Source organism: Kogia breviceps, chromosome 19 (assembly GCF_026419965.1).
Source record: "Kogia breviceps isolate mKogBre1 chromosome 19, mKogBre1 haplotype 1, whole genome shotgun sequence".
NCBI classification, from domain to species: domain Eukaryota; kingdom Metazoa; phylum Chordata; class Mammalia; order Artiodactyla; family Physeteridae; genus Kogia; species Kogia breviceps.
Genome location: NC_081328.1, coordinates 41,177,384 through 41,200,464, shown reverse-complemented (window position 1 = coordinate 41,200,464; position 23,081 = coordinate 41,177,384). Strand labels below are relative to the sequence as shown.

The 23,081-nt window shown below is 49.7% G+C and overlaps 1 protein-coding gene and 1 long non-coding RNA gene across 3 annotated transcripts in view; one reads left to right on the top strand and one right to left on the bottom strand.

Annotated features, from left to right (window-relative positions):
* The window catches only part of MAP3K14 (mitogen-activated protein kinase kinase kinase 14), a 43,483-nt gene that overhangs the window by 5,719 nt on the left and 14,683 nt on the right, over positions 1-23,081 (top strand). The window contains exons 2-7 of one of the 2 annotated variants that reach the window (XM_067020628.1): positions 15,221-15,365; positions 17,843-18,118; positions 19,310-19,379; positions 20,463-20,673; positions 20,795-21,415; positions 21,986-22,123. In XM_067020628.1, coding sequence (XP_066876729.1) covers positions 17,863-18,118; positions 19,310-19,379; positions 20,463-20,673; positions 20,795-21,415; positions 21,986-22,123 — 1,296 coding nt within the window. In that variant the 5' untranslated portion in view covers positions 15,221-15,365; positions 17,843-17,862. The remainder of the gene's footprint in view (positions 1-15,220; positions 15,366-17,842; positions 18,119-19,309; positions 19,380-20,462; positions 20,674-20,794; positions 21,416-21,985; positions 22,124-23,081) is intronic. The other variant, XM_059048808.2, reaches the window with a different exon arrangement.
* Positions 16,649-17,483, bottom strand: LOC136793161 (uncharacterized). The gene is made up of 2 exons (XR_010838046.1): positions 17,334-17,483; positions 16,649-17,048 (listed from the first exon to the last, which is right to left on the bottom strand). It is a non-coding gene; the product is annotated as an uncharacterized lncRNA (long non-coding RNA).

Here is a 23,081-nt window from a genome sequence, read left to right as displayed (position 1 = left end):
CTTTGGTGTGAAAGGCCTTTTGGGGAACCCTTTTCTACCTGCCTTCCTTTTCGCCACCTGAGTTGGAGGCTCTGAAGAGCTCCAGTGATTAGGAAGGCTAGAGTCAACCCTGGCTTTCAGGAAACTTTGGAATTCTGAGCCTGCCACACTTCTGGAGCCAGTGTTTGGACTCAGAAAGAAGCCACAGGGCTTCCCTGGTGGCGCAGCGGTTTAGAATCTGCCTGCCAATGCAGGGAACACGGGTTCGAGCCCTGGTCTGGGAAGATCCCACATGCCACAGAGCAACTAAGCCCGTGTGCCACAACTACTGAGCCTGTGCTCTAGAGTCTGCGAGCCACAACTACTGAGCCCACATGCCACAACTACTGAAACCCACACGCCTAGAGCCCGTGCTCTGCAACAAGAGAAGCCACCGCAATAAGAAGCCCGCGCACCACAACGAAGAGTAGCCCCTGCTCGCCGCAAATAGAGAAAAGCCCACGCGCAGCAATGAAGATCCAACACAGCCAAAAATAAGATAAATAAATTTATTTAAAAAGAAAAGAAAGAAGCAGCAGAGGGAACTCCTGAGCCATCTCTTCCACCCGGTTTCTGGTTGCTGTGCCTTCTGACCCTCTTACCACTAAAACCGTGACCAGGTATCCTTCAAGGCAGAGTTTGTTCAGACTCTGTGTTCTAGACCGGTGCAGTTAGTGTTGAACTTGACTGCTGAGGGTCAAGGACCTCTCCAAGCAATGTCCAGATCACCCTGCCAGGTGGGCTTGACTTTATTGAAGCCACAGGGAAGAGCTAGTATTACCTTGTTTCCTTTATCTGTTGCAGGCTCCCCTCCAGCACCCCCTACCCACACCTCATCCATCTGGACTAGCCAGCGGTCACTTTGGGTGGGCATGGCTAAGTGACCTTAGGCCTGAACCACTCTGTCAAGAAAGAGCTATTTGAGTTATAGCCTGGAAATGATCATAACCGTTTGCATGCTCTGTTTTACAAACAAGAAAATGGTGACCCCAAGAAGCTGAGTTGCCCAAGGCCACACGGCTAGTTAATTGCAGAATCTGAACTAAAGTCCAGGCTCTTTGCACTGTGCTGTGCTGCTCCTTGAACAAAAGAACTACTCCTGGAGTAGGAATTGTATTTTTAACTAGCTCCTCCTTCATATCCACACCCAATCCCATCACTCCCGGCCTTTATTCAAACTTTGCCAGACCTGGGGAGGGTGGAGCCAAAGCGGCAGCTGCTCTAAGAAAAAATAAACAGAAAACTATTTATTTGACACTCTCTTGTACCATGAGGTTCATGTAACCAAAAGGAGGTGAAGGTTGATAAGAAAATACAATTCTGGGCAGGGTTACCCGGAAGTCTCAAAGGTTGCCTACACCTGTAGGTCACTGTCCTACCTCACCAGGCAGTATCTTACCCAAAGTGGGTTTTCAGTAGCTATGAATGATTGATTGTGAGGCTACAAACCCACGGGGCACCAAGAAGCTCCTCTGCATCTTTCCCCTGTTGTGTTACCTGTGGTGTGCAGGTAGCCAGAAGACCCAGAGTAGTTGGGTGTCGTTCCCTCGGGATCCGTCCAGCTCCTCTCAGTGAAGAGGTTCTTTCTTGTGGGCAAAGCTTGATGTCACATCTAGATGGTGGCCCCCATAAGTGCAAAGAGCTGTTGTATCTGAGATCCACCACCCACCGTCTGCTGACTGTGACATTTCCTTTTATAAGAACAGAATTAGTCCTGGTCAATAGTAGGGATAGGTGGGAGGCTTGGGAGGAAGGGGGCTTTGCCAGCCTCAAATGAGGATGCTATTGCCAATTAAGATTAGAAATGGAGGGACTTCCCTGGTGGCACAGTGGTTAAGAATCCTCCTGCCAATGCAGGAGACACGGGTTCGAGCCCTAGTCCGTGAGATCCCACATGCCACGGAGCAACCAAGCCCGTGCACCACAACTACTGAGCCCGCGTGCCACAACTACTGAAGCCTACACGCCTAGAGCCCGTGCTCCACAACAAGAGAAGCCACCGCAATGAGAAGCCCTCCCACCACAACAAAGAGTAGCCCCTGCTCACCACGACTAGAGAAAGCCTTCACGCAGCAATGAAGACCCAGCGCAGCCAAAAATAAAATTTTTTAAAAATAATAATAAAAATATAAATAAAGAGTCTGCCTTCCAGAGATCCTCTGCGAACATTCCCTGTCATACCACAGGTCCCAAAGCCTTTCCTCCCTTCCTGGGGGAGGACAAGAATGTGACCCTGTGTTGCAAGGGACATGTCCTCAAGCTGCTCACTCAGGCCAGTCTGTCCAAGGATGTGTAGGGCAGCATCTGAAACGAGGCCATGATCAGGGTGCCACTGCCAAAGGGCAGAGCTGGACTGTGTACTTCCTTCCATTTACGCCCATATGTTGGAAGCCTTCTGTGGAAAGCCAAGTTGTTTGGGTTTCTTGTTTATTCTGAAGTTCCTCTAACTAGTTCCTCAATTTCAGGACCGGTCACCAATAACTACAATGAACTTGATGCCTCTTCCCTTCCAAAGAGGCTGAGCCTGTCTTCCTCCATCTCCGAAAACAGGTAGACCCTGCTTGAAGCCAGTCGCACCTGTGAAAAGCAGAGTTACCAACCAACAGAGGAGGGAAGTGGTTGTGTTGCAGCAGGATTGACCATAGCCCAGGGAACTGCTCCTTGCTCAGAATCCAATCCTAAGAGTTAAATAAGGAGAAGTTTTTCACAAGCAGACCTTGCTTGCAATGATGACCTAAAGGCTTGGCAAGATCCAGAAGTACATTTTGACTCACCAAAGAAAGCTGATTGTGTTTGGCACGGTTTTAGTGTTGAGGGCAGTTAATCACACTCTAGTCTTTGGAAAGTACTTGATCGTTATTGAGTGGTACATGCTGCAGCCCCCACTTAATCAGAATATTCAGTTACACAAAAGACCCCAACCTACAGATTTCAGTGACCCTATGAAATTTTTCTATATAACATACATTAAAAATTCCTTGCTGTGTATTGTAGAAAATGAAGTGGTTGAGGTTTTTCTCAATACTACGCTGCCCCCCATTCTCCTGCATAACCGCCTCTGTGGATCAGTGGTGCCCCAGTGGCATCTTTTCTATAGGCTGTTGGCTCTCCTCAGGCAAAGGATTTGAAAGTTGAATTGAAAATGTCGTTGTAATACTTTGCTTTTAAAGTTTATACAGTGCCCTATATCAGGGCCTGGAGACAAAGTAATAACCATATTTATGAATTTAGTAACTGATGCTCAAGGCTTTGCTATTAAAAACAAAAGCAAAAAACAGTAAAAGAGGCTCAAGGAGCCTGGAGCCAGGCTTTCTAAAATGAATGGTGAATTTGAACTTTGTCATCCTGTTGGTCCCTGGGATGGGTCCAGCTGTGCTGGGCATGGGTGGGCTAAGGAGCACAGGCCTGCCACATGCTTGGAGACTTTGATCCCCATTGCCATTTTTTTTTTTTTTTTTTTTTTTTTTTTTTTTTTTGGCGGTACGCGGGCCTCTCACTGCTGTGGCCTCTCCCGTTGCGGAGCACAGGCTCCGGACGCGCAGGCCTAGCGGCCATGGCTCACGGGCTTAGTTGCTCCGCGGCATGTGGGATCTTCCCGGACCAGGGCACGAACCCGTGTCTCCTACATCGGCAGGCGGATTCTCAACCACTGCGCCACCAGGGAAGCCCCCCATTGCCATTTTAAAGTTGCTTTTTCCAAAACGTAGGCTGGCTGTGTTTATGCTTCCTAATTGAGATGCTTTCTCCTGGGTCAGTCCCTGGGTTTCTCACTAACAAACCTTTGGCTTGTGGCAGCTTCTGCAGTTGGGTCCCAATTTTTAAAGCCTGAATCGTTTGAAAATGGATTCAGTGTCATGGTTAAGAGTATGGACTTTGACATAAAAGAGTCCCACGTGCAAATCCTGCTTCTACCACTTCCTTGCAGTGTGACCACGGGAAAATGACTTGACCTACTGAGCCTCAATTTATTCCTCCATATAAGGGGAGTGATACTAGAGTTATTGTGAGGATTCAAGAAGTAATACACACGTAATACATAGCAAACATTGCCTAATGTACCTAATACATAGCAAACAGTAATAGCTGTCGTTATTATTTTTATTATTATTGACAACCAGCATGTAATTCTGTGTATACATATAGCAGCAGGTTGTTGAAAACACCCGAAGATGTCCACAGGACAACTGATTTCGGCTCTAGGTGCCGAGGAGTTCTGGGTCCTTGTTCATTGTGCACTGGTGGGTCATTCTTGAGTCCATTCAGAGCTGAGGCACTGCCAAGAGAGAGAGGCTGGATGGCGTGTGTAGAATGCTCTGCAAAGAACAACCCCCTCAGGAATTCCCTGGCGGTCCAGTGGTTAGGGCTCTACGCTTCCACCGCAGGGGACACGGGTTCAAGCCCTGGTCAGGGAACTAAGATCCTGCATGCAAGGCAAAGCCAAAAAAAAAAAAACCAAACAAACAAAGAACACCCCTGTCATGGGTGGTCCTTTTCCTGCTGGCCTCTTCTGCCTCCCTGCTCGTGGGATGCTCCCCTCCTCCTTTGACAGTGCCTGTTCCAGACTTTTCTTCCAACACTAGGGCTGCTGGCTGGTGGGTTTCAGCTCTGCACAGGCGAGAACTGTCAAACAACTGGCACTTCCAGTCCAGGAAAGGACTGCTTATCTTGTAACAGCTTCCCTCTCACTGGAGGTTCTGCTGATGTTTCTAGAGCATCCCCTGTGTGCCAGGCACTCTGTTGGGCATTTAAACATCGTTTCTTGTATTTAATCGTCCTGTAAAATCCTGTTATGTACGTTTGAGGATCCTTATTTAACAGATGAGATACCTGAGTCTCAGATTAAGTGACCTGCCCATGGTTACACACCAGAATGCTAAGACTAAGATTCAAACTCAGATCTTTTGATGCCAAGACCATCCTGTTAAGTAGCTGGGTGGCCATCCCTCGGGATCATTGAGTGCTATGTTGGAATAAATGACGTCCAGGGCCCTTCGGATCCCAAGGTCATTTTGAGATTCCTTGATCATCTATTTATCCACCCACCCATTTGCACCGACTAGATTATAAGCACCTTGAGGGCAAGGATAGTCTTTCTAGCAAATAACTAGCGTAGTGTTTGGTAACCACCTGTCCTTAACTGATGGATGCTGCCTGCTTCCCTGACACATAGAAACAGGAGAGAAGAAAGGGCCACTAACCCACTGAGAAAAGGGTTACCCAGGAATTCTGATCCCAGCAATTTACCACCTAGAGTTGCTTGTAAGAGTGCACTAAGAGGGAATTCTCTGGTGGTCCAGTGGTTAGGCCTCTGCACTTTCACTGCCGAGGGCATGGGTTCAGTCCCTGGTCAGGGAACTAAGATCCCACAAGCCGCAAGCCGCGAGGCACGGCTGAAAAAAAAAAAAGAAAAGAAAAGTGCACAAAGAAGTGAATAAAGGTGTTGTTTTGCAATATTACTTACAAGAATAAAAAATGGAAACAATTTGAAAATCCATCCATAGAAGAAAAAGTGGGAAAATGATAGTACATCTGTACCATAAAATCTTATGGAACCATTAAAAAGAATGAGATAGATCTACATACACTGAAATGGAACGGTATTCATGATTTACTGTTAAGTGAACGAAGCAACATGTAGAATATTATGTATGTATAATCCTATGTTTGTTTTAAAAATAGTCCCAAACTCTATGTTTGTATACGTACAGTAATGGAACTAGAAGGATTTAAACCAAACCTGTTTCTAACATTGCAGGGAGAAGGGAATGGTGCAGGGATTTTTAAAAAATATATACACTTTTTGTATTGTTTAATTTTTTATAATGAGCAAGTATTATATTTGTATTTGAAAACAAAGAATTTTTTTTCCTTTTTTTTTTTAAAAAAAAGCAGCGTCAGATATACAAGGAAGCAACGTCAGATATACTAGCCTGAAACCCTTGCCTCTTTCAGGTTCCCCGGGTTGGGACCAGCCCTCAGATCCTACCCCTTGACATCAGCAGCCACGGAGGGGCCAGTGGTTTTCTCTCAGGTCCAGTTCTGCTGTTTCCCACTCTTTAGGGGGCCGCTTGTGCCCACGAGCATGTCTTACCCATCATCTTCACCGCTGCATACACTTGTCATTGGATGGTTATAAAGTAAAAGCAGGGAAGCACTGGCCATCAGAGTTGAGGACAGCTGGCTCAGCGATCGCTGAGCACCTTCCTGCTTCTTGAATCACAACGGATGAAACTCACAGTCCCCCGGGGAAAACTAGAGAGAGTGAAATGAAAACCAAAACCAGGAGGAACAAGCTTACCCATCTCCAGCTTCTGTTTTAGCGGCCCTGCTGCCAGAACTCACTGAACAGCCCCCGAGGTTCTGGCAAGGTTTCCTGTGTGTGTGGTGTGTGTGTGTGCACGGGGTGAGGAAGCAGTCATCACGTATTTAGGAAGCCCCAGTCACAGATGTGGACCAGATGCCTCCTAAATTCTCATTCTATACCAAGAGACCTTATTTTAGTTATAGCTTGTTTGCACCATAAAAGTAATACCCCGCAGAGAACACCTCTGGAGGGATATGTAAGAAACTGGTAATGGGGATTCCCCTCAGAAGAATGGGGGAGCGGTGGGAAGGACTTATATTTCTCATTGTTTATCCTTTCTGTATTTTATTTTTACCACTTGGAAACATCTGTTGAAAAATGAAGACTGGGAAAAGTAGTACTTGCTCACTGCAAAAGAAGTGGAAACATTAGATAAGTATAAAGAATATTACCACCACCAAGGGAGAACCATTGCTGCATGTCTGTGCTAGGTGTCTGCATTTTTATAAGTGTTGATAAAATGGGGCTTCCCTGGTGGCGGAGTGGTTGAGAATCCGCCTGCCGATGCAGGGAACACGGGTTCGTGCCCCGGTCTGGGAAGATCCCACATGCCGCGGAGCGGCTGGGCCCGTGAGCCATGGCTGCTGAGCCTGCGCGTCTGGAGCCTGTGCTCCGCAACGGGAGAGGCCACAACAGTGAGAGGCCCGCGTACCGCCAAAAAAAAAAAAAAAAATACAGACACATGCTAGGTGGGATCATACCTTAGATATAATTCTGTATCCTTTTTCTGTTAACATTGTATCCCATAAGCCTTTTTCCATATAGTTAAATATTATTTGTAAGCATTTTTAATGGATGTACCATGACTTATTTAATAATTACCCTCCCCATGTAATTAGACACTTTTGTTTCAGTGTTTTACTATTATAAAAATACACTGAACATCTTTGTACATCTTTTCCCATGTTTCTATCTGCTCCATACCTCCTAGATTGCAATTATGGAGTTGTGTGCACAAGAAATAGCTATCTTCCCTTGGTGTATGATGATTTATCACATTTAGAGTTCTTTCACCTACATTATTTTATTTATCGAGTAAAGGGAGTGAGGGTGAGGAGAGTAAGGAGACCAGGTGCTATCAGCGGGGACTTCCTGGAGGTGGAAGGCCTGAGCTTTGCCTGGGAAGGACAAGCAGGATGTGCAGCACGGCCCACACAGGGACGAAGCTCACATGGAGACCTATAGATCTGAGTAGCCAGCGGGGTGTGGAGAGATCAGACTGGCCAGAGCCAAACCCTGTGTTTAGGGAAACAGTGGTAAGACAGATTATGGACCACAGAGTTGGGACCAGGCCCATAAGCAGTGCACAGCCAACAGATGTCTTTGAGCTTGAGATTATCTTAAGGACATAATGATTTAAGATTAGCTTGGCCTCATTGTGAGATGGGAGGGGTCAGGGGGAAGCTGGAAGTGGGTAAGGCCTGTGCTAATAGAATAGTGAGGTGACTTCGTGTCTTAAACATTTGAAAGGGCCTGTAGACAGCAGTGTTCCTGCACATGTGGGGCTGGTTAACCTTTTTTTTTTTTTTAACATCTTTATTAGAGTATAATTGCTTTACCATGGTGTGTTAGTTTCTGCTGTATAACAAAGTAAATCAGCTATACATATACATATATCCCCATATCTCCTCCCTCTTGCGTCTCCCTCCCACCCTCCCTATCCCACCGCTCTAGGTGGTCAGGGAGCATCGAGCTGATCTCCCTGTGCTATGCGGCTGCTTCCCACTAGCTATCTGTTTTACATTTGGTAGTGTATATATGTCCCTGCCACTCTCTCACCTCGTCCCAGCTTACCCTTCCCCCTCCCCATGTTCTCAAGTCCATTCTCTACATCTGCGTCTTTATTCCTGTCCTGCCCCTAGGTTCATCAGAACCATTTATTTTTTTTTTTTAGATTCCACATATATGTGTTAGCATATGGTATTTGTTTTTCTCTTTCTGACTTACTTCACTCTGTATGACAGATAGGGCTGGTTAACCTTGATGTGTGGTGGGAATTAGGGATGGTCATAAATTTTATTCCATACATTTCATCTACCTTGGCAGTTTGGCCTATGGAATGGGCAGCGAGATTGAGTTTTGTGGGCGTGACAGATTTCTTTTTTATAACTGACCTGTAAGATTTTAATGACTAATGTATTACATTCACATTTCATATCCTCTTTAATGGGAAATGCTCATGCAGAAATTGCTCTCCTGGGAAGCAGACCTCAAGCTGGCGAGGAGGCAGGTGTGAGATCCCTCCAGCTGTGTCTCGCTCAGAGCGCTCCGTCCTCTGATGTCTGTGTCTAGGTCCCAGTGCCCACTCTGTGTCTCTGCCCAAGGGGAAATCAGCAAGCCTTCCAGAGGCCTGTAACTTGGGATTTTATCAGCCCAGGCTGGACAGGTGGTGGAGAGTTCTGTCCCAATGGCAGGATTTTCATTTAATGCCCAGCACCCACCATCTGCCCTTACGCTGTAGGTTCCTCCATCTGGAACTCTGCCCCTGAATTAGTCGCCTCTCGCTCTTCTGAGAATTTCACCCCTGGGGGTGTATCAGGACCAAGCACAGTTCCATGATCTGGTACCCGAACTCCACAGGCAACCTCATCTCCTGCAGCTCTCGACCAGCTTTGCTCCCCAACCACTTCAAGCTGTTTGTGGTTCCTACGTAGACTCACCCCTGTTCCTTAACCTTTGCCATCCCCTCTACTTGGAATACCCTGTCCTTTTTTCTTGGGAACTTCCCACTCACTCCTTGAGACTCAGCCCAGATGTCACCTGCTTTAAGAAGCCTTTCCTGATCCCCACCAGGCTGGGCTGGCTGTCCCTCCACGTGTTCCCACTGCATCTGCTATGTGTCTGTGCCTGTGCATCCCTGTGTGGTAAGAGACTACTTGTCTCTTTCCCCAGTAGACTGTAAGCTCCTCGGTGGGCTGCTGCATCTTCTTGCTCAGTGTACACCCAGAGCTCAGCAAAGCCCCTGTACCCAGCAGACCAATACGTGGTCAAAGAATGCTGTGTTATAAGATCCTGCAGTTCTCTGCAGTGTGACAGGACACTCCGAAGGCAAGACCTTACTCATCCAGAAAACCTCAACCTGCCACAAGTCTCTGGATTTAGAGGCTCCTTGTGATTGTTATATCTTTTTGTCTTAAGTATTTGGTCTGATATTAATATTAAATGTTTTTGGTTAGTATTGGCCTGGCATATCTTTTTGCATCCTTTGTTCTCAATCTTTCTGTATAATTTTGTTTGGTTTCTTTTAGTTAGCATCTAGAGGGATCTTTTAAAATCCTGATTGTCTGACTTGAAAACGTACTGTTTTAAAGTGCTTTAAATTAATTTTTTTTGAGATTTTAAAATTTCTTTATTTTTGCTATTTTCCCAAAGGCTTGTATAATGTAGAAACCATCCTATATATTTGATAGAAAAATATAAAACTACTGGATTATTTACTATTTTTGACTTATAAAAATGATGATTTCAATCTAAAAATTTCCTCATTTAATCACATATAATTTTGGTCTGTTTGAGAAATACTTTCCATTGATTTGTTTGTTTCATCTATCTGTTCTTGGACATTTTCAATTTGGCGAAATGTTATGGTTATCAAATGTAGTTTTTGTTTTTAGTGGTAAAATGAACAAGTTATTTCTGTTTCTCTTTTACATTATAAAATAATTTTTTTAAATGTAGACCATATGTGCTTATGTAGATTAAATTCTTTTTTTTTTTTTTTTTTTTTTTTTTGCGGTACGTGGGCCTCTCACTGGTGTGGCCTCTCCCGTTGCGGAGCACAGGCTCCGGACGCGCAGGCTCAGCGGCCATGGCTCACGGGCCCAGTAGCTCCACGGCACGTGGGATCCTCCCGGACCGGGGCACGAACCCGCGTCCCCTGCATCAGCAGGCGGACTCTCAACCACTGCGCCACCAGGGAAGCCCTAAATTCTTTTTTTTTTAAATAGATCTTTATTGGAGTATAATTGCTTCACAATACTGTGTTAGTTTCTGTTTTACACCAAAGTGGATCAGCCATATGCATACATATGTCCCCATATCCCCTCCCTCTTGAAGCTCCCTCCCATCCTCCCTATTCCCACCCCTCTAGGTCATTGCAAAGCACCAAACTGGGCTTTCCTGGTGGCGCAGTGTTTGGGAGTCAGCCTGCCAATGCAGGGGCCGTGGGTTTGTGTCCTGGTCCAGGAGGATCCCACATGCCGTGGAAAGGCTGGGCCTGTGGGCCATGGCCGCTGAGCCTGCGCTCAGCAACGGGAGAGGCCACAACAGTGAGAGGCCCACGTACCACAAAACAAACAAACAAACAAAAAACACCAAACTCATCTCTCTGTGCTATGCTGCTGCTTCCCACTAGCTAACTATTTTACATTCAGCAGTGTATATATGTTGATGCTGTTCTCACTTTGCCCCAGCTTCCCCCTCCCACCCGCTGTCCTCAGGTCCGTTCTCTATGTCTACATTTTTATTCCTGCCCTGCAACTAGGTTCATCAGTACCATTTTTCTCTTTTTTTCCCTTTTAGACTCCATATATATGGATTAGCATACGGTATTTGTTTTTCTCTTTCTGACTAACTTCACTCTGTGTGACAGACTCTAGGTCCATCCACCTCACTACAAATATTGTTTCTTTTTATGGCTGAGTAATATTCCATTGTATATATGTGCCACATCTTCTTTATGCATATTCATCTGTCGATGGGCATTTAGGTTGGTTCCATGTCTAGGCTATTGTAAATAGTGCTGCAGTGAACATTGTTGTACATGTCTCTTTTTGAATTATGGTTTTCTCAGGGTGAAACTAATTTTTTTACATTCAATTGTTAATTAAATTGACCAACATATCATATCGATTCCTATGCCTACCATTGGTTCTTGCATCCCATTTCTTCTCTGGTTTACTTTTCTGCTTTCCAAAGCACAACCTTCAGTGCTTCTTTCCCTGAAGATAGTACCATCTTTCCTGGAACTCTTGTTGCTGTGTTTGTGTATTGTGTGGATTTTTTTTAAATTGTATTAAGAAAATGAAATGACCTGTTAAAACTAATCAAGTGAAAAATGGTAACATCCCAGGAACATGTACTGGAGTAACTCCACTAGAAGTCTGACCAATTTATTGCTGATCCAGCCCTTACTGATGAGACCCCTCATTTTTAGTTCTTGTCCTTCCTGCCTACACAGGCTAAGAAATTATTACCAACAGTGGGAAGATCCTGCGGGTAAAATAGAGGTAGTAATATGCACATGGGTAATAATATTGCTCAGTTCCTGAAGTTCCAGGTACCTTTGCCAACAAGCTTTTATCCTAGAAAGGAACTAAGGATCCTTGGGTCCCAGGGGAAAGGGCCCGGAGTGTCCTACCTTTAGCCCTAACCCCATGTTAGATGCTCTAGTTGTATAAATTGGGCCTTATTAGTTTCTGCAGGCAGTTTACCTCGCAGAGCCTTAGTTTCTTCATCTATAAAAATATTACCAACCTTGCAGTGTTGCTGTGAGGTTCATCAATAACATAGATAAAGCCTCTAGCACGTGCCCAACACACAGAAGATGTTTAATGAATGGTAGTGACTATGACAGTCCCTGGCACTTAGGAGACTGTCATTTAATACCTGTTGAGTGAATGCAGGAGCCTACCGGAAAAGGTTTCATTGAGGAGATAGGTTAAAATGGATAGGTGAGATCTGGACAGATAGTAATAAAGGAAGAAGACACTCTTTACAGGGAACAGGATGAGCAGAGGAAAAGAATCAGGCTCACCCATTGCTGCCCTGCTCAGGGAAGTGAAAGGAGCAGTGTGGCTGGAACAGAGGCTGAGGGTAGGGGCTCGGGGAGGGTAGGCAGGGCAGAAAAGGGAGCTGGGATTGAGAACGCATGGGGATCTCTGGGTCCGCCTGGCCAGCTCACTCTGCCCGGCACTTGCCCTTGGTTCCCCTTCCCGCATACCCCTTGTTCTTGATAGGCAGAGGCTGGCCCAGTGTGGCCTACTAGCCAGGCAAGCTGAAGGCTTAAAAGAGGAAGCATCAGGGGCTTCCCTGGTGGCGCAATGGTTGAGAGTCCACTTGCCGATGCAGGGGACACGGGTTCGTGCCCCGGTCAGGGAAGATCCCACATGCCGCGGAGCGGCTGGGCCCGTGAGCCATGGCCACTGAGCCTGAGCCTCCGGAGCCTGTGCTCCGCAACGGGAGAGGCCACGGCAGTGAGAGGCCCGCGTACTTCAAAGGAAAAATAAATAAAGTACTCTCTTAAAAAAAAAAAAAAAAAAAAAAAAAGAGGAAGCATCAGAATGAGATGGGTTTTCAACTAATATCTTATTAAGGAAGTTGAGTTATTCTACTTCTGTTATTTGTCCCCTCTGGGCATTCAAAGAAGGACAGGTTTTTATATCCAGATGAAATATCATGAGAGGGATTTGCCCTGGTCTGCCCTGGCCCCTCTCAGTGGACATTTTCAAGATGGCCCTATATTTCTCTTTGATATACAGCGAACCAAGGCTCAAAGTGTTGAGTGCCTTAGGTAAGGCTTGACACCTTGGCTGTATGATGCTGAAACAAAGAAGTCCCATTGTCTCAGTGAGGGCATTTATCAGCTTCTATTGGCCAGGCAAGCTGATTGGCATTTCATGTACTCCACCTCCTTCAGCCCTCAAAACAGCTCTGAAGAAGCTATGAGAAGAAACTCAGTGGCCTGCTCAAGGTTTAGCATGAAGGCTGGGGAGGCAGCAGTGCACGTTCAGCCCCACCTCTGCAACTTGTCCCTCCCTGTGTGACTGTTTTGGCAGGCTGCTGAACTTCTCTAAGCCTCAGTTTTCACATCTGAAATTGACATTAATAATGGCGGTGCTTAGTAAATATTGACAATTATCATTCTGAATTGGAGTCATCCAGCCCTCAACTAATCCTGACAAATCAGTGGCATTTGGGAAACTAGAAGGAACCTCAAAAGGTTTCTTAGGCCACTAGTTTTCAGACTCTTCGTTGGAGACCTAGGATTCTGGGGAGGTCCATGGTGGATGAAGGGAAGCTGAGTATGTGTGGCCCTTGCCCACCTTCCTCAGCAGAGCAGCTGTTTCTGATGTGAATTACACAGCAGTTTTATATTGTGGGGGTTGAGGTGGACTTCATTTAATAAAAATGGTCCTGCTGCTTTTTAAAAAAAGCTTACAAGGCTTGACCTCATATCTCCTGGTTCCTAATCTAGTGTTTTTACTGACCTTACGAAAACAGGGAACTGAAATATGATACATTTTAGAAAGGCTGTCATCAAAATTTTAAACATTATTCTTGTACCTTCCAGTTAATCAAGCACTCATTTAGTCTAAACCCCATTCCTGTCCCAGGATCCTAGGAACAGAAATTTTGCTGTCAGAGAAAGCATTGCTATCACAGCCTTAGACAAGAACTGTCTAATAGAATTTTCTGCAGTGATGGAAATGTTCTCTGTGTGCACTGTCATATATGGTAGCTAGTGTAACTGAGGAACTGATTTCTACATTTTATTTAAAATGAATTGATTTAAATGTAAATAGCCATGTGGCTAGTGGCTGCCATATTGGACATTGCAGCCTTACAGTATAGAGCAGGGGTCAGATGGCAGTCCCTGGCCTCTGGGCATGAGAATCATCCAGAGAACTTGTCAAAAGTACAGATTCTGGACCTAATGCCCAGTGACTGATTCAGCAGACCTAGGGTGAGTGCGTTTGAGATGGTTATTCTAACTTGCAGTCAGGTAGGAAGGCACTGCATTAGTGAGCTTTCCCTGGACATAAAAATATGGAGCCAGCATTTTGCCCTGGCCTTGATCTTCTGGGGAGACTAGAGCAACTTTCTGAGGAATGTCAGACCCTTGGAGAACGTGATAAAAGCTATGGACCTCTTCCCTGGAAAAATACAAAAATAGTTTCTAGGGCTCCCAGACCTCCCTGAAGCCATCCTTGAACCCACATTAAGAACACCTCAACTTGGACAGAACATCTTTACTAGCTGGTGAGGGAGTTGAGCTTGAGCCCAGGAGCCTTGTGACATGCAGGCATGTCGCACAGATATGCCCAAGGGCTAATCTGGTACCATCCCACTCATTCCTACCCCCGGATCCCTCCAGGGGGGTCATGGAGGCACCACAGAAGAGAGAACAGGCAGTGTATGTGGATCAGGCCCTGAAAGAATACTGAGTTAGTTCTGCCCCTTTCCTTTCCCCGCGTGTTTTCATAGCCCTGTGGGTGAGCTGAGAGGGTGTGGCTATTGTCACTGCTCATGTCCTCAGCTCTGACACAGAGGGCAGAATGCAGCTGGGGCCTGAGTGGAGCTGTGGAGAGAGTCCAGCTGAGTAATGGATCAGGATTTTGACTTGCCTTCAAAGGCAGAGACACACGGGCTCCCACTTAGTCCTCACTTCCCACAAGCTGCAGGAGTGAGAGAGAAGGGGCAAAGCTGAAGAAGGGCTCTGGGCTGGGGCAGCGAGCCAGGGACCAAAGCCCAGAGCTGGGCAGGCCACCCAGTCAGCAGCCCCAGGCTTAGTGCAGAACCCCGTCTTTTGTAGATCAGAACCCATGTAGAAGTGGGGAAGAGTGAGGAAGCAAGCGTGTGTATGTGTCGGAGAGCTGCTGTCAGGCCAAAGTGTCCTGAAAATAGCCTCTTGAACTTGGAGACTGTCAGTGAGGGTCTGAGTCATGGTCATGTGGCACAGCAAAGCCAGACACAGGAGAAGCTGTACAGCTCCCGGGCCGAGATTTCGTGCCCCTGGGAGGTGAGGGTCAGCCTGTTTTCCCCGTGCCCTTCACAGACTCAGCTGCCAGCTGCTGGGTTAGCTTCTCAGGCCGCCTTGTTCCTCTCTCTGCCTGCTAGGTTGCCGGATGAGTCATCAGGGAACTACAAAGAGGAGGCCCCAAGTTCGGCTGCCTCAGCCTCGGCTTCTCTGGGACAGGGGAGCCTGGACTGCTCCTGGAAGGAGGATCAGGGCCCCTGGCCAGCTGCCTACCTAGCCACCAAGGTGAAAGGGCAGCTTCTGGGGGAGGGCGCGCCCCACAGCCTGTCTGGAGGAGGTCCAGCTCAGGATGAGCCACGTCAGGCAGGACAGGCCACTCGAGCCTGAGTGCAGCTCTATAGACCTCTAAACATCTGGGTTTAAGATGTTGGGTTTAAGATCTTGCCGCGGAGCAAGATTGACTGCTGGCCTCGTTTCTCTCACCGTAAGATGAAACTCTCTCTTCATCCCCGATGCTCAACATCACCCTTTGATTCCCTCATGCAGCCAGCACCAGCTGTTTCATCTATGCCCCACTCTGCTCTATACCGGCAACACCACCTCTGACCCTCAGAAGCCTTCTGCCCAGGGAGGACCACAACTTTCCTCCTTGTGTTTGCCTGCAGCCCAGGGGACTGGGGAGTGGGCAGCACAGGCCACTAGGTCCGGCCCAGCACTGCCCCACACAGGCTGGGTGATCTGGGACAAGTCTCCGCCTAATTAGGCCTGCGTTTCTTCAAGTAAAAATGAGGAGAGGGACTTCCCTGGTGGTCCAGCGATTAAGTCTCTGTGCTCCCAATGCAGGGTCAGGGAACTAGATCCCGCATGCATGCCACAACTAAAGGAGCCCACATACTGCAGCTAAGACCCAGTGCAGCCAAATAAAAAAAATTTTTTTTAATGAGGAGATTAAAGCAATGTCCCTGTAGGCACGCTTCTAATACTGTTAAGTTTGGAGGGCTTTGGGTCTGTTTTTAAGATCTCATTTCCCTTATAAAGAGGCTGAGAGAGGTGGGCCCTACTCTAGGCCCTGGATCAAGTCCTTTTTGGAGATGGAAGGGGCTGTGGAGGTGTGGGGTGGGATGACAGTATGGTTACAAGTAAAACAGCCTCCCTTGGAGGGCTTTCACCTAATTGAAGTCAGAACACCCCTGAGACTTCTTAAGGTCATCAAGAAACAATGAGGCCACCCCTTCAGCCTCCTGAGCATCCGGCCTGCAGGACCACACCCAGGCATCCAGGCTGAAAGCTGGAGCTGCTGAGTTCAAAGCTAGAAGGCCCTTGAAGGCACCCCCCACACCCACACCCCAATCAAGCTGACTCAGCCTTCCGTAGCCACTGTGGTGAGGCAGATGCAGTAGGAAGGAGGTTTCAGCCTAGCGTTTCCCAGCATCCCACTGTCTCTTGTAAGCTTCCAGCCTGATCCGGCAGAAGGTCAGGTGTTGGAGGGTCGGCTTCCCACGGTCTGCCTTTCTCACGCAAGAGCAGGTGGAGGAGTGATGGGGGATGAATGGAGCCACCGCAGGGGAGACCGACCGCATCTGTTAGTAACAGCCTAGGGCCAGGCTGCCATCAGAGAGCACTTATTAAAGGACTGTCTGCACTTGATGCCTTCTCAGGCTTTGTCTCAAGCAAGTCACGACCCAGAAGGGCCCTGCCCTTGGGAGTCCACAGCCCCGTCTTTAAAAAGGTTCCCAAATGGTAACAATCTCAGGGCGGTGCCATTCTCTTTCATGACAACTCTAGCCCACGTGCTGTTTGCACAGATTGTCACAACAGTGGGCTCTTTCTCCCTTCTGGCTTTGTGGGAATGCAGAGCTGGTAGAGATGGAGCCCAGAGAGAGGTGACTTCTTGTGCTTTGTCCTCATATTTCTAGAGGTGTCGGTTGGTGTCCCGGGCTCTAATATAAATTCCACTACGAATGTTGCCTGAAAGAAAAATGATACTTAGGAGAGGTTTTCGGCAAATGAGTTTGGACATTACAGAAGGAAGCATGTCAGTTCCTTCTGGAGAGCCACAAACAGATGCATCTCGTGAAAGGAGCCAAGTGCTGGTATTGCATGCTGGTTTTTCAATTTGCAAGATTTCATTTATGTGTATATATGTAATGTTTATATAAATGTACACACAAATCTATATATATATATACACACACACACGGATATCTATGTACACACACGCACGCACACACACATATACATACATATATCTACCTCTAGCTAGGGAACAAAGCAAAACCTTGGTTCTTTCCACTTGGAGAAAAGCCATCATGGATGGTGCAGGCATGTCCTCTACGAAGCAAGGCTTGTGTGGGATCAGTGATGTGACGGATGGTTTTGGAGTATAGGATCCACCGCCCTGTTCTGGGGAAGCAAAGTTCACCACAAAACAAACCACAGAAAAAGATTCAGCCATTATTTATAAAGGCAAGAAAGAACCAACCCAGATGTTGGTCCACGTCTCTCCTGGAGGAGGCGGGCTGGAATTCCAGCCCCGTGTGGGGTGGAGAGAGGGGCCATTTACGGTGGAGGAGCCAGTAGGGCTGGGGGGCTCACCCCACGTGGAACAATGGTGAGGCTGCCATTTGGAACATTTGGAGGATAGCTTCGTGTGGCATGAGGAGGTAGAGACCCTTTGCCCCCTGCTTTTCTCCTCCCACCCAAGCCTGACCTGGGCGCCTCGGGGTCTGGGGGTGACCTGCTCTGTGTGTGGTCTCTCCCAGGGTGAGTGTGAGCCTGGGAGATGGCAGTGATGGAAATGGCCTGCCCAGGCGCCCCCGGCCCCGCGGTCGGGCAGCAGAAGGAGTTCGCCAAAGCCAAGGAGAAGGCACAGGCAACGGAGATGAAGCAGAGCTCCGTCCACAAGCTCGAGGCCGTGGAGAAGAGCCCCATGTTCTGCGGAAAGTGGGAGATCCTGAACGACGTGATTACCAAAGGCACAGCCAAGGAAGGCTCCGAGGGCGGGCCGGCCGCCATCTCCATCATCGCCCAGGCCGAATGTAAGGAGCCCTGGGCTGGGGGTGTTGGCAGAGAGGGCAGGTGGGGAGCCTGCAGGTGGGTGCAGCGCTTGTGCGAGGGTGGTTGGGCACCGATGGGGCTGGGCTCAGGGTCCCCCTGTGGAAGAGGGGAGTCAGGGTGACCACCGTAGATGACTTGCAAGACACACCTGGGAATTAAGCCAAGGATCATTGTGAAGTGGGAGCTCGAAGAGTGCAGGGGAGTGAAGCACAAGAAGGGAGAAGGGACAGACAGAGGCCTTGCTCATGACCAGAGCAGGGGAAGGGAGCTGGCAGACAGGAATGCTTGGGCTCCAAGGTCCCGGGCACTCTCTGCAGGACCATCAGGCAGGCCTTCTGCTGGGACCTTGGGCAGCCTGAGCATCTCTGGAGGGACCCAGGCAGGAAAGGCCAGGTGCCCCGGAAAGCCTCTCTGGGCCCTGGGACCTGGGCCCTTCACCTCCTTCCACGCCGGTGCTTGCTACCCCCCACCCCCACAAAGAATGAACGCCTGCCCTCGGGCCGGCAGGGCATCCCGGGCTGACCCTTTCTGCTTTCACTCACGATACCTCAAGATGGCTCAGAACAGTGGCTGCCACCTGGAGCCTGAGAAAGTCCCAAGGGCGTGGGGAGGGCCAGGAATCACCTCTCTACCCCACACCTCCCCTCCACCCCAGGAGGTTGCCTGGGGTGGAGCCCGGCGAGACCTACGGCTCATAATGGTATTTTCTCACATACACACATCCTTCCCCTCATCTTCCGCTTCCTTCTGGCTGGCCTTTGACGAGAGATGAGAGAATAAAAATTAAAGTGGAGTGAGCGACATAGTGACGGTAGTACTGCACGCGCGCACGTGCACACGCGTTATATGTAATAGTGTATATTTGTTGAGCTGTTACTGTATGCCAGGCACTGAGTTGAGTGTTTTATATAGATCATCTCACTTACACCTCACAGTACGTGAAGTGAGGTGGGCACCCTGTGATCCCATATTGTAGGCACGCTTTGTGCCTTGACCCTCAGGCTGGGAGGGAGGGGTGAGGCTGCCAGTGAGAGGAGGTGAGCTGCCAGGCGGAAGGGGTCTGGGAAGGAGGAGTGGCCGGGAGGGTATCTGCAAAGCGCCTCTCTCCTAAGTGCTGAATTCCTGTTCTTTCTCCTTTCTGCTTATCCAACCCCTTTGCCTTTACTTAAAAGGTGAGAATAGCCAAGAGTTCAGCCCCACCTTTTCAGAACGGATCTTCCTCGCTGGCTCGAAACAGTACAGGTAAGGAGGTCAGCTTGAGTGGGGTGGCAGGGAGCTGCCCCGGGGCCTCCCCACTCCAGCTGCTTGCCCAGGCCGCTCCCAAGTGACCCCTGGCTCCTTCCTTCAGCACCTGTGGTTCGGCTCTTGGAACCGACCCAGGCTTCCTCACTGAGCTGCTCTTGCAGCCAAATAAGCTTTTCAGAAGCTTTTCACAGCATGTGGGTGACTGCCTCTGGGTCACATCAGGGTCACATCAGCTTGACGTTTTATTTTTATTCTCCTCCTCGGTTCCCATCAGTAGGGAGGGTGCTGGGAACAGGAGGCACTTTGCCGCCGGTGCGTGACCTCTAACTCGGGGAGAAACCTGCTGTGTCTTTCCTTCTGTGAGACACACCCATGGGGGGATGAGGGCTTGGAAACAGGCAGGGACAGACTTGCAGCTCGGTGGCCCTGTAGAAAGGAGGCCAAGGGAGGCTCGGTCTGTTCCCAGCCTCCCGAGCCCCAAAGAAGATTTTTGGCAGCTGGAGGTTGAACCTGGAAACGGTTCCTCCCCTACCACCAGGTGGACTTCTTTATCATTGGAATTTGGGAACTGCTAGCGGGAAAGTGACCAACCTCAGCTGTCCCCGCTTTGGAGGCAACAGAAGCCAACTCAGTTAGAGCCGAGAATGCCTGCCGTGGGCTGTGGCCTTCTGAGCCACACGCCCCCGTTCCGGGACCTCTCAAGGGCAAGCCCCCCTTGGAGAGCAGGGAGAGAACCACGTCTGCCCCTCCACCCAGAAGAGTGGTGTGCACCCTCACTTTAGTAATAACCGCTGTTGATCGGAAGCTTGCCGTGGGGCTGGGCACCGAGGCAGGCTTTTTAAATGAGCTATTTCATTTAAACCCCATCTTCGCCCTGCCTGGCAGGAAATGCCACCTCCATTTTATCAACGAGGAGCCTAAAGGTCTTTGGGGCTTAGGAACTTTCCCACGTTCACACAAGTCCTGACCAAGCTGGGATTTGACCTCGGGTCTGTATGACTCCAGCCCCAGCTACCTGAGCCGTTCTGTCTCCCTGCCCCCTCACACTCAGAATGCGTGTCTGTGTCCCCTTGCTGACAGCCAGTCCGAGAGTCTTGATCAAATCCCCAACAATGTGGCCCACTCGACCGAGGGCAAAATGGCCCGCGTGTGTTGGAAGGGGAAGCGTCACAGCAAAGCCCGGAGGAAACGCAAGAAGAAGAGCTCCAAGTCCCTCGCTCAGGCAGGAGTGGCCTTGGCCAGACCCCTCCCCAGAACCCCTGAACAGGAGAGCTGCACGGTCCCGGTGCAGGTGAGACCTGCCCCTACGCCCAGACCCCTGTGCCGGGCACCCCCTGGGCTCACAGGCCTTCGGAACAGCGCCTGTGCCTTGGCCCCAGTCCCGCGTCCTAACAGCTGTGTTTCCCCCGCAGGAGGATGAGTCTTCGCTAGGCACCCCATATGTTAGAAACACCCCCCAGTTCTCCAAGCCTCTGAAGGAGCCAGGCCTTGGCCATCTCTGGTTTAAGAAACTCGGGGAGGGCCTGCGGCCAGCGCTGCCTCGACCGGAACTCCACAAACTGATCAGCCCCCTGCAGTGCCTAAACCACGTGTGGAAACTCCACCACCCCCAGGACGTAGGCCCCCTGCCCCAGCCTGCTCACCCCTTCCCCTACAGCAGACAGCCCCACCCCTTCCCGTTCCACCCTCTCCAGCCCTGGAAACCTCATCCCTTAGAGTCCTTCTTCCTAGGCAAACTGGCAAACTGTGTAGACAGCCAGCAGCCCCTGCCCGGCCCTCCCCTGAGCAGACTGGCCTGTGTAGACGGCCAGAAGCCCCTGCCTGGCCCACATGTGAAGTCCAGCTGCTCGTCTCATGGCTCAAGTGACAAGCTGTCCGTGGAGGAGTACCTGGTGCACGCCCTGCAAGGCAGCGTGAGCTCCGGCCAGGCCCGCAGCCTGGCCAGCCTGGCCAAGACCTGGTTGGTGGGGGGCTCCAAGCCTCAGGAGCCCAGCCCTGAAACCGAGGACAGTGAGGGGGTCCTGCTTATCGAGGCGAGTAGTCCCCAAACACACGTACACCTACCACCGCCTCCACCTCCAGGGCCGTCCACCTTCACTACCCCCCTTCCCTTCCCCTTGTCCTCTAGTTCTCTTCCTGGATCACTCTGTAATGTTATGTGATTTTCCCAAACTTAGATTTCTGGGTGTTATCCCGTCCATCTCTGACACTATCCCTTGTCCCCCGCCCCTCTTCCCTGTCCTTCCCTTTCCTCTACCACTTAGCTCCTGAGTCATTTTTGCTCATGGTCAAGGCGGTTGACAATTTCGTTTCTGTCCCACAATCACAAGTCTGGGGAGGAGGTTTCTTCATCGCAAGGATCAGCTTGCCTCAGCCCGTGAAGCTCTCCTTTGCCTTCGCCTGACTCCTGCAACCCCCTCTCTGGGTCCGTCCCCACACCCCAACCCCGAGCCCTGCCTCAGACCTGCTGGTATTCTTGGATGTGAGGGCTCAGCCCAGCAGCCTGGCAAGAGCCACCAGTTGGAGAGCCTTCCTCACTGTAACCCTTCGTCCCTCCACTGCCCTGGCCACTGAAACCGGCCTCTGTCTCCCGCCAACCCCAGAAACTCAAGCCGGTGGATTATGAGTACCGAGAGGACATCCACTGGGCCACGCGCCAGCCCTGCCTGGGCAGAGGCTCCTTCGGAGAGGTCCACAGGATGGAGGACAAGCAAACCGGCTTCCAGTGTGCCGTCAAAAAGGTATGCCGGGCTCCGGGGCTGAGGAGGGAAGGCGGGCAGGAGGCCTGTCGCGTTCTCTCTGCTTCCTTTCAGGGTTAGCACAGGGAGGCCATGGGTCTGACTCATTAACGGTGTCTGGCTGTCCTGGCTGCCCTGGGTCAGCTGGAGCTGGAAGGGGACAGTCCAGGCCACGTGTCCCCGCCTGGGCACCGCACTTGGTGCGCGTGTATGTGAGAGGAAGCATGAGAGTGTGCACACAGCCTGGGCCACTCCTGATGCCAGGCCCCTAGGGCAAGTCAAAACCTGGAAGATGGCTGGATTGTCATGAAATTCATGTTGAGCTGAAACCCCTAAACTACATAGTGGACCAGAAGGTAATAGCAAGAGCATAGCCTCCACCTAACCAGGTGCCTCCCGAAGGAGGCCATGCACCTTGGGAGTCAGATCTGACTTGAGTTTGGGCTCTGCCTCCTGTCGGCCAGAGGTACTAGGTCCTGCAAGATGGACATTATGAGGAAACGAGACTTAGCGAGAAGCCCCAGGCTTGTCCAACTGTGGAGTTTGGCTTTGAAGCTCTCTTCGGGAAGGGACAGGGGAGGAAGACTCATGCTTCTGGGATTTTGATTAGAGGCAGAGGCCTGAGTCACCTCTCCCACTCCCTTGTCTCACTGATGTTAGAACTGGAGACCAGAGAGGGTCTGCACCTTGCCCACAGCTGCACAGCTGGGCCTGGAACTGAGGCCTCCTTCTGTCAGATCACACTGCCCAGGCCTAGTAGTCCTTGAGGTTGTCAGCCCTGCTCTCCTTCAGATACCATTTCTCCTCCTCTCCTCTCACCTTGACTAGAAGCCACCTTGTCCTTGACACCAACTCAGCCTGAGGGCTAGCACCAAGGACTTCCTAAGGTAGAAATCAGAAACATTTCCATGGGCCATTTCCTTGGCCCTTGGGCAGCGTGAAATAAGCTAATTCAAAGATG